Here is a 10,418-nt window from a genome sequence, read left to right as displayed (position 1 = left end):
CCACTCAAGCCGGGGACTGCTATATAGCCCTGGAGAGACTCGCACCTCCAGCTCACCAGGGAGCGTAGGAGGTATTGTGCTTTTCTTCTTACGGCCCTATTCACCTTCCTCTTCCTCATCCTGCCTCAGCCTCCTCCTGCCCTTGCCTTTCTTCCCTCTACCTGTCAGACATCCCTGGGGTCTTCTGCTTGGGGCCTGCAGGAGTTCAGGGTTAAAAAATAAAACCTCCCCTCTGGGCAACTAGAACCCTCAGATACAGTACATCAGACTCAGTAATGGATGTGTGCACCCAGAATTGGTGGAAGCGGTCACATTGCCAACTGGATAGAGTGACAGAGCCAGACATTGTGCCCACCACTCTGAAGTGACAGGAAGGAGGTGGTCAGGGACTAAGGAGAAGCACTAATCACTGATGGATCCTCCCTGCCCCACCGTGTAGGGATCCCTCCCATGTGTTAATTTTCTTTACCCACCTTCCTGCACTTTTCACTTGATGGCATGTTCATTTGCAACAGTGAGGGTCGACCTGTATGAGCTATGCATGGGTCTATACTTCAGCCGTTAATAGTAAGTCCACAGAGTTTAGGAGTTTTGATGCCCTCTCATAGGTTAATCGATTCAAGGTGCTCACCCCCACCAATGNAGAGAATCATGGCTTAATGGAGTCTTGTTTCTATGAGTCTCTCTGGCTCTTTGATGTCACCAACTCACAGGAGAGCCCCAGAGGGGAGCCTGGAGCTGAAGAGTGACCTTGGAGGGAGGCAGTCACAGTGGGATTCCCAGCTGGCCCCGCTGCCAGGGCACATGAGCTCCTCGTGGACGGGCAGGACGGCCTGATCTGAGTACCCCTCAATAATTCCTTCTCTTCCCTTGTCTTCCCCAGACATGGTGGAGCCGTCCAGCTTCTCCAATCTGGATCTGGATGAAGAAGAGTCGGATGACACTTCTGTAACCCTGGACCTGTCCCAGCTCTCTATGCTGCCCCACCTGGCTGACCTGGTCAGTTACAGCATCCAAAAGGTCATTGGCTTTGCCAAGATGATTCCAGGATTCAGGTAAGAAGCTAATGCAACACCTGGGAAGCACAGTCAGAATCCTAGACTGAGCAAAAAGAAGGCTTGGAGACCATTAGTCCACTGCTTCCCAAAACAGAGACACAGCCCCTACCCCAGACTCCTAAATCACAATCTCTGGGGTAGGCCCAGGAATCTGCATTTGGGGAGGTATAGCCCATCCCTTCCCAGACTTTCTGAAAGACAGAATGAACACCCAGAGAGGTCTAATGGCCAGCCAGGATCCCTTTCTGGTGTTGGGGCCAGCACGTCAGGACTGGACCTGGAACTTCCAGTTCACTGCTGTGTCCACTCCAGCTGGCTTGACTCTAATCTACGTATTATCTCTTTAAATTCAATCTATATTATTCCAACACACCCAGTTCTGAGACCAGAATGAAGTGGCAGAGAGGAGAAAGGGTAATGGTATGTTCAGTATAGCATATATCTATCCAAAAATGTAAACAAGTTAACATTTTTAATTTAAAAAAGATTATACACAAGTAATACATATTCATCATAGTCATTTAGAAAATGTAAACTAAATTATGTATGTTTAAATCTTTAATCCTACTACCCAAAGATAATCACTGTTAACTCTTATGTCTCTCTTTCCCATCTTTTTTTTTGGTGGCTGGCCGGCATGGGGAACCGAACACTTGACCTCAGTGTTACAAGGCTGTGCTCTAACCAATTGAACTAACCAGCCAACCCTATCTTTTCTTTTTTAAAAAAAAAAGATGACCAGTACGCGGATCTTAACCCTTGACTTGGTGTTGTCAGCACCACACTCTCCCAAGTGAGCCATAGGCCGGCCCTATTCCCTGCCTTTTCTTTAAACATATATATATATATATACATATATATATATATTCATATATACAATCTGATGACTTTCTTTTTTTCCTCTTAATAGTATATTGTATTGTATTCTCATATTATTCAGTATATATCTAGAATATTATTTCTAAAGGCTACATAGTATTTTGAGATACAACAACATATCTAAATCCTATCGTTGGGTATCTAGATTGTTTCCCAGCTTTTCAGTAAGATAACTGTGTACTTGTGGCTAAATATTTTATTTACACTCATTCCAAATACTTTCCATATGATGAATTCAGGGAAGTGGTATTACTGGTCAAAGAGTACACATAATTGTAGGCTTTTGACTCCTAGTGTCAAATAGCTTTCTGGATTACTGCACAATGTATATCTCCTTTACCTCAGCACTGCATAAGGATTGCCTAACTCACTGCATCTATACAAATACCGGCATCAACATTTAAATATATTTGTTTCTAGTGTATAGGTGAAAAGTGTAGATGTTCTACTTTGCAGTTTTTTAATCCCTAGCGACGTCAAACATTTTTGTTTTCCACAGGTTGATTGGTCCCCAAGTAATCTTTGATTGAGATCATTAGAAGCACCGCACAGTCTAGAGAATCATGGCTTAATGGAGTCTTGTTTCTATGAGTCTCTCTGGCTCTTTGATGTCACCAACTCACAGGAGAGCCCCAGAGGGGAGCCTGGAGCTGAAGAGTGACCTTGGAGGGAGGCAGTCACAGTAGGATTCCCAGCTGGCCCCGCTGCCAGGGCACATGAGCTCCTCGTGGACGGGCAGGACGGCCTGATCTGAGTACCCCTCAATAATTCCTTCTCTTCCCTTGTCTTCCCCAGACATGGTGGAGCCGTCCAGCTTCTCCAATCTGGATCTGGATGAAGAAGAGTCGGATGACACTTCTGTAACCCTGGACCTGTCCCAGCTCTCTATGCTGCCCCACCTGGCTGACCTGGTCAGTTACAGCATCCAAAAGGTCATTGGCTTTGCCAAGATGATTCCAGGATTCAGGTAAGAAGCTAATGCAACACCTGGGAAGCACAGTCAGAATCCTAGACTGAGCAAAAAGAAGGCTTGGAGACCATTAGTCCACTGCTTCCCAAAACAGAGACACAGCCCCTACCCCAGACTCCTAAATCACAATCTCTGGGGTAGGCCCAGGAATCTGCATTTGGGGAGGTATAGCCCATCCCTTCCCAGACTTTCTGAAAGACAGAATGAACACCCAGAGAGGTCTAATGGCCAGCCAGGATCCCTTTCTGGTGTTGGGGCCAGCACGTCAGGACTGGACCTGGAACTTCCAGTTCACTGCTGTGTCCACTCCAGCTGGCTTGACTCTAATCTACGTATTATCTCTTTAAATTCAATCTATATTATTCCAACACACCCAGTTCTGAGACCAGAATGAAGTGGCAGAGAGGAGAAAGGGTAATGGTATGTTCAGTATAGCATATATCTATCCAAAAATGTAAACAAGTTAACATTTTTAATTTAAAAAAGATTATACACAAGTAATACATATTCATCATAGTCATTGGGGGGTCATAGTGGTTCCTTCCTCCTATGCCTTTTCCTCTACCCAAGAAACAGCTCTCATATAAATGGTGAGGGATGAAAGTTGAGTAGGACACAATCCCTGGCCTCCAGGGATTCAGTGTCTGATGGAAGAGATAGACTTGTAAACAATTGCTGCAAAGCGATAAGAGCTCCTCTAGAAACCTGCTAGAGGTACCGTGGGAATACAGGAGGGGAGGGGCTGGACCTTGCCTGTGGGAGTGGGAAAGCCCAGACAGCAACACCATTCCAGGGCACATCTAAATTGCCTCAGGTGGAGAGACTGATGAGGGTATAAACATCACACAGGTCAGGCACGAGGCACAGAGCTGAGCTGGTGCCTGTCACAGCAGAGCAAGCTCTTACTGGTTTCCCCTTTGACTCCTCCTCACCCCACCCCACCCCCATTCCCAGTTCTGGCTGTGAACTGCACTTAGAAAGTCCCTGTATTTCCAGGCTGTGGGCAGAAATTTGGGGTCGTTTTAGGTTTGCAGTAGCATGTCTGGATCCCACTGAAATCTCTCTGACCAAGTACTCATGGAATGTTCTCTTCTGGCCATCCATTTTGAATGGGGCATTGAACAGAAGGTTATGTACAAAGATAGTCCTCAGAGAATAACCCATAATAGCAAAAATTAGAAGCAACCAAAACGTACAAAAATAGGTGAATTGGAGACCAATTAAATAACAGAGTATACTGATATGATGTAACATTATGCAACCTACTAAGAACTGGGCTAAGGAGTTTTTACTGAAATAAGTGGGATGCAGAATTAGTATGAACTCAAATATGTTAAATATATATACGTTTGCATGGAAAAAAGGTAGGAAGAAAGTACACCATAATTGTGGTTATGAGCAATTTTTACTTGCTATTATATTTTTATAGCACTACCCTCCCCCCAATTTCTCTCCCCAAGGCTGAGCTGAAGTGTGCCCCTTTCTTTCCTCATATCCCCAGGGTTCCCTAGTCTAGCCCACAGTCATGGCCAAAGTGAGGTACATATAGGCAGTTTCTGGAGCTGCCCAGCTATTAATGCAAAATGGGTTGAATGGATCCTGAACATCCTTGGGTTGACTTCTTTCTCTTCAGCATGACTTGAGAATGGAGAAGTCTGGTTCTGTGCTCCTTGAGGGTACAAAACTGTAAGCAAGGGATGAGTGTATCATCATGTGGATTGTAGCTCACAGAAGAAGATGCCATTAACCCAGGAGCTGTCTAACAACCTCCTGGCTGTATCCAGAGGCCGTGAGCTCCCTGGCACCAGGAGAATCCTGCAGAAGCTGAATAAGAGCCATTTGTCAGGAATACTGAAGATGGAATCAGACCACATAGTCTCTTAAGAGGGGCCTTCTAACTCTAGCACTTTTTTTTAATACAGATCCTTTGCTGGTCATCAAATCATGAAAGCCTTTTCATTCTCTATCATCTGTCTCCTGTTGATATAGAACTTTCATCAGTTAATATGTGCTTCCTATCATTATGTACACAGAGGATTCCTGACGCTATCTACCAGATATCCATGAAGAAATCGTCAGAAAGGGAAAGGGAGGGAAAGACAGGAGCAAGTTGATCTCTGGGCCCTGCTTCTTATTTGCCATTGTTTAGACAAGCCCAATGTGTGACTCAGAATAGTGGAACTAGTTGTTGGCCTCTTGACTCATCAACATATATTTATTGATTGATCCTCTTGTGCTCAGGGCTCAGAGATCAGTGTGGGCAACAGTAAGGTGATTAAGAAGTAGTGCTGGCCCTCAAGTAATGTACAAATAACAGTCAGAGACAAGCATATGAGAACAGAGCCCAAGCGGATAGGGCAAAATCAGAGCACAAGCAATGCGCAGCAGGTCATAAAGAGATGGCTCTAATTCTGTCAAAGAGAATTGGAGAGGAGGGAGCTCTAAGGAAGACCACACTGGATTCAGGTCCAGGAAGATGAGATGGAGCATTAGAAGGGTATCCAAGGCTGGAGCCACAGCATGCTCCAAGGCGTGGTGGCATGAGAAACTTGAAAGCGGAGTAGCCCAATGCTGCTGGAATGGAGTTTGCAGCGGGAAAGGGGCTGGAAAGACAGGTTGGAGCCAAGTTATAGCGTATGATAACTCTATTGTACTCCTGGGGTGTTTGGGAGTCAGTGAGGATTTCGAGCACAAGAGTGGCATTAGCAGTAGTAAGAAAGATGAACAAAAGACCTGAGAGGTGAGTCCAGGATTCCAGTAGGAGGCTATTGTAAAAGATGATGGAGCTCTGAACTACAGCAGTCCTGGTGCAAGAAGGAATGAGGCCAAGGGCTTGAGAGATGTGTTGGAGACAGAGTTGGCTAAGTTTACTACTGAGAAGGACGGGAGAACAGGAGGAGGAGAGGAAAAGAAAACGTGGGAGTTGTTGAAGATGACTCTAACTATACCATCTGTAGACCACTATACTCATGCCACAACACTGGGGGCTCCTTCAGGCTCTCTCTTCCTGTCTCTAGTAGCTCCGGCTGCTTAGTCACTGGGTTTTCCTTGTCTTAGTATCTGAGTTACTTCACTTCTCACCTGGGCACATGATCACAGACTTGAGTTGTTCTCCCTCAAGGAACACTCGGTCCATTCCAACCAGGCTGCAAGCTCCTTGATGGAGGACCCAGGGTACATGCTGGTCACCTGGCAGGTGTGGATCTGTCAAAACACTAAACTGTTGTGTATGACTTGAAGGTCTTGACTGACAGCCTGACCTTCTCCCCTGCCTTCCCTGGCAGAGACCTGACCTCTGAAGACCAGATCGTGCTGCTGAAGTCCAGTGCCATCGAGGTCATCATGTTGCGCTCTAACCAATCCTTCACCATGGATGACATGTCCTGGACCTGCGGCAACGAGGAATACAAGTACTGCGTCAGTGATGTGACCAAAGGTACATCTAGACCCTGCCTCTGACGTTTTCAGCTCCCTGACACTGGCTTCAGCCCTCCTGGGCTCATGGGCCCCCATCAGCCACATGGAAGGGGGCTAGGCATCATCAGTTTGGGCTGGAGGTAGGCTGGGTGGCTCTTGAGTTCTGCCCACAGCACCTGGCTATTGTCTCTCCCAGCCGGACACAGCCTGGAGCTGATTGAGCCGCTCGTCAAGTTCCAGGTTGGGCTGAAGAAGCTGAACCTGCATGAGGAGGAACATGTCCTGCTCATGGCCATCTGCATCGTCTCCCCAGGTAAGGCCTAGCCATGAGGAACCAGAGACCTGGGGAGCAGGCAGTGTGAGGGACAGAGACCTGCTGAGGGCCAGCAGGGCAGTCTGGAGGGGGAGGTGAGCAAAAGGAGAGGCAAACCCTCTTTGCTGGGTTTGCACAGCCCATGTGGCGTGTGTGTGTTGAGGTGCCCTTGGCTTGCCCTTACAGAGTTTCACAGGCAGGAGTCTGAAGAACCAGATAAACGGGGTTCCTCAGGCCACAGACAAGCCCAGGATTACTGAGACTCTGCTCTTGTGTGAACTGGGCTGAACTCTCCTGTCACTTGAGGTTCCTCAAAGGCAGGGTAAAAACCCTGGGTTTGATGGATGGTTCTGCCTAGATTTACCTGACTGAGTTTGGAGGCAGTGTGCCATGACCCTTGATCTCTCTGCTTGTTTGGGATGGGAAGAAAGAGAAAAGTCTGAGGAGGAGGTTATTATGGCCTTGGGGATGTTACATTGGTAATGAAGCCCAAATGGAGCAGCCTCACCCCAGCCTGGACTGTGTTCAGGGGACAAGCTAGTGGCGTCTGCCCAGGGATGCCTTCCTGGGCTGGGAGCCCAAGGAGTGGATGTGGGTTCCCCTCCCCTGCCCCACCTGCATTCAAACACCAGCAAGGATTTATCGCACACCCACTAGGCACCAGGCTCTGCGCTTGGCACAGGAGCAGCAGACAGCACACAGATGTCTCTCCCATGGAGCTTAGGAGGAGACAGTAAACAAACGCTGTTCAACAACTAATTCCTGATGTGATGAGAGCTTTAAAAAAGAAGTCCATGATACTACAGGATAATAGATAGAAGCAGGGAACTGACGTAGGCCGGGGCAGGGAGGTAGAGGGCTCTCAGGAGCAACCTTCTTGAGGAAGCTGTTACCCTGAGGATCAGTAAGAGTCAGGCAAATACAGAAGAGCTGAGTTTCAAGCAGAGGGAACACAAGTGTGAAGCCTGGAGGCCAGAGAGCATGGCGCATCAGGACACCGATGGAAGGGCAGAGCATAGAGACGAGGAGCTAGGAGGGGTGGGGACAGGGCCAAATGGGCCCATGGAAGGACCTAAATGCAATGGGAAGTTGGTGAGAGACTGTAGGCAGGAGGGTGGTGTCACAGGTCAGCAGCCATGTAGGGGTGGCCTAGGGAAGTGCTGAGGTTGGGTGTCTGTGGGGGGAGGGGGGAGGTTGAGCAGTGAGGGACCCATCAGAGCTCCTATGTCTTCTCCTCCTGCCCCTGTGTCCACAGACCGTCCTGGGGTGCAGGATGCCGCGCTGATCGAGGCCATCCAGGACCGCCTATCCAACACGCTGCAGACCTACATCCGCTGCCGCCACCCGCCCCCGGGCAGTCACTTGCTCTATGCTAAGATGATCCAGAAGCTGGCTGACCTGCGCAGTCTCAATGAGGAGCACTCCAAGCAGTACCGTTGCCTCTCCTTCCAGCCTGAGTGCAGCATGAAGCTCACGCCCCTCGTGCTTGAGGTCTTTGGCAATGAGATCTCTTGACTAGGGCAGTCTGAGGTGGCACCTGGGAGGGGCTGCTCCTCCAGGGCCGTGTGCCCAGGCCCGGGGCTGGCTACTGCTCAGCAGCCCTTCCCATCCCCTCTAGAGCGCAGCCCCTCCTCTGCCACTTCCCCTCTCCACCCGGCCCATCCATCGTCTCTCCTGACCAACCTAACCCCAGGTGCCTGTTCCTGCAGGCCACAGGCTGCTCCAGCCCCTTGAGGCCTCAGTCTTAAGGAGTTGCTGTTTATTTGACAAAGAAACTCAAGTGGAGGCAGAGGGCAGAGGCTGAAGGCGGGCCCTCTCCTGGACATGTCCCCACCACGCTGTAAACGGCTGCTGGCTGGTGCTGAGGGAACAGGAGGCAGGAGAAATGCACCCATTTCTCAGGGACAGTGATACCTGTACCTCCCCCCAACTCCAGGCCCACACGTTCAGAGCCTGGTGGGGATCTCCCCGACTCCAACCACCCATGATAAATAAGTGCTCCACAAACACCCCCCATCTTGCTGCCAGTCAGTTCTGTTCTGTCCCAGGGCAGCCTGCCATGATGGGGCCTCCTCCGTCTGCCTTCTAGCCTTTGGCCTGTCTAGGACACTCACTGCCAAGGATAACCAAAAACAAGGTGACTAAGGTCACAACTCTCTCCTTGCTCACCTCTGCTGGCCAAAGGAACTTCCTAGTCCCTCAGTGCCCACCATCATCTGTTGCCATGGTAATGCTGCCATGGGCAGTAGCTCTGGCAAAGTGGGTTTTCTCCCTGTCACTGAAGCCACTGGCCCAGAGCCCACCTGCTGGGAGGTACAGGGAGGGGAGAATCCAGGGCCTGGTAGTGAACAGACAAAACCATCCTCAAGGCAGCCTGCTCAGCTCAGTTGGTTAGAGCACGATGTTACACCAGGGTCACAGGTTTGGATCCCCACACTGGCTAGCCACAGCCCCCCCCAAAAAAACAGCCTCATAGAAGAGCAGTGGATGGCAGTCCTGGTCGCCAAGCCCATGACCTGTGGCCTAGACTGAAGGCGTTGGTCGAGGTGGGAGCTCCCCCAGCAAGGATCCATGTGGCAGGGCTGAATTGCCCTAGGTTGCAGAGAAGCGCCAGCACCGTCCTCACTCCTCCCCTGCCAGTGCCTTACCTCCCACGTCAGCATTGGGGAGCCTCACCTATGGATCGCCAAGGGTGACCCAGAAGTTGGCCCACCTTCCCACCGCGCCAGTCTGCAGGGGCAGTGCCTCGTTCTCTGCTTACCGGGGGGGGGGGGGGCCCTTTTTCCCCCCCTGGCGGGGGGGGGGGGGGGCTCATTTTCTCCACCTGGCAGGGTGGGATGGAGGAGAATTTTCGGACCCCAGCAGCCAAGCCATGCTCTCCCTGCCTGCGTAGGTGTGGTTTCAACACTGCTCTTCACCACAGAGCCAGGAGCCAGCGCTCCAGCACCTCAGGGTGCAGGTGCAGGGAGAGTGGGTTGCCTCTGGGCCTTGTCAGAGTGAGTGAGTGTGGCGAGGTGATGTGGGGTTTGCTCCCTTCTTATTCTCATCCCACCACCCAAAGGTCAAAAGGAGCCTGTAAGGTGGGAGAGAGGGTATGTAACTTCAAACGCCATGTCCTCTCTGTAACCAGCCCAGCCTGGGAGGTGGGAACCCTCGGTCCATTTACTCTAGGGTGGGGTTCCTTGGTGAGAGTGGGCTGTGGGTGTGCGGGACCTGTGCGGAAGGGGTTCTTCCAGGAGGAGTCACAGAGGTATTTCAGATCATTGTTTGAGTTTGGGGAGCATGGCCGCGCTCAGTGTATCAGCAGGGAGGTAATGTCAGAGGGAACATGGCTGCCCAAACCCCCAGAAAGTGTGCCCCTCCACAGGCATCTGTTCCCTGAGAACCCTGGGAGGAATCAGACTTAACACTGCAGTAGCCAGCAATGCCCACTTGGCCCCGTGTTTCTGAGAATTCTTCAGGTGGAAAAACATCTGAAAGCCATGTACCTTTAGTGCAGAATAGCATATATATGGCTTAATCTTAAATGTATTAGATATGAGTTGTTTTCAGAATCAGACTCCATTTGTGCTATATTCTAACATAGAGGGTAGCAGGCACCACTAATTCAGAGATATTTATGGGGGGGGAAACTTACATGTGAAATGTCTGTACATTAATTATTATTGTTGTTGTTATTTTACACGGATCTGGGGAAAAACCCTTATTTGATTTTAGCTGCAGAACACATTGGTCCAGCTTGCTAGTCAGTGGGAGGAAAAGTTTGAAAACTGCTAAACTA

At 49.8% G+C, this 10,418-nt stretch overlaps 1 protein-coding gene across 3 annotated transcripts in view; it reads left to right on the top strand.

Annotated features, from left to right (window-relative positions):
- VDR (vitamin D (1,25- dihydroxyvitamin D3) receptor) overlaps positions 1 to 8,648 on the top strand; it is a 56,955-nt gene extending 48,307 nt beyond the window's left edge. For all 3 annotated transcript variants that reach the window (XM_008578850.1, XM_008578848.1, XM_008578849.1), the window contains 4 exons: positions 884 to 1,055; positions 6,192 to 6,343; positions 6,521 to 6,637; positions 7,893 to 8,648. In XM_008578850.1, the coding sequence (XP_008577072.1) occupies positions 884 to 1,055; positions 6,192 to 6,343; positions 6,521 to 6,637; positions 7,893 to 8,152 (701 nt within the window). In that variant the 3' untranslated portion in view covers positions 8,153 to 8,648. The remainder of the gene's footprint in view (positions 1 to 883; positions 1,056 to 6,191; positions 6,344 to 6,520; positions 6,638 to 7,892) is intronic.
- The last annotated feature ends 1,770 nt before the right edge of the window (positions 8,649 to 10,418 follow it).

Source organism: Galeopterus variegatus, unplaced genomic scaffold (genome assembly GCF_000696425.1).
Source record: "Galeopterus variegatus unplaced genomic scaffold, G_variegatus-3.0.2 Scaffold1774, whole genome shotgun sequence".
Lineage (NCBI taxonomy): Eukaryota > Metazoa > Chordata > Mammalia > Dermoptera > Cynocephalidae > Galeopterus > Galeopterus variegatus.
This window is presented reverse-complemented; position numbering and strand designations above follow the sequence as displayed.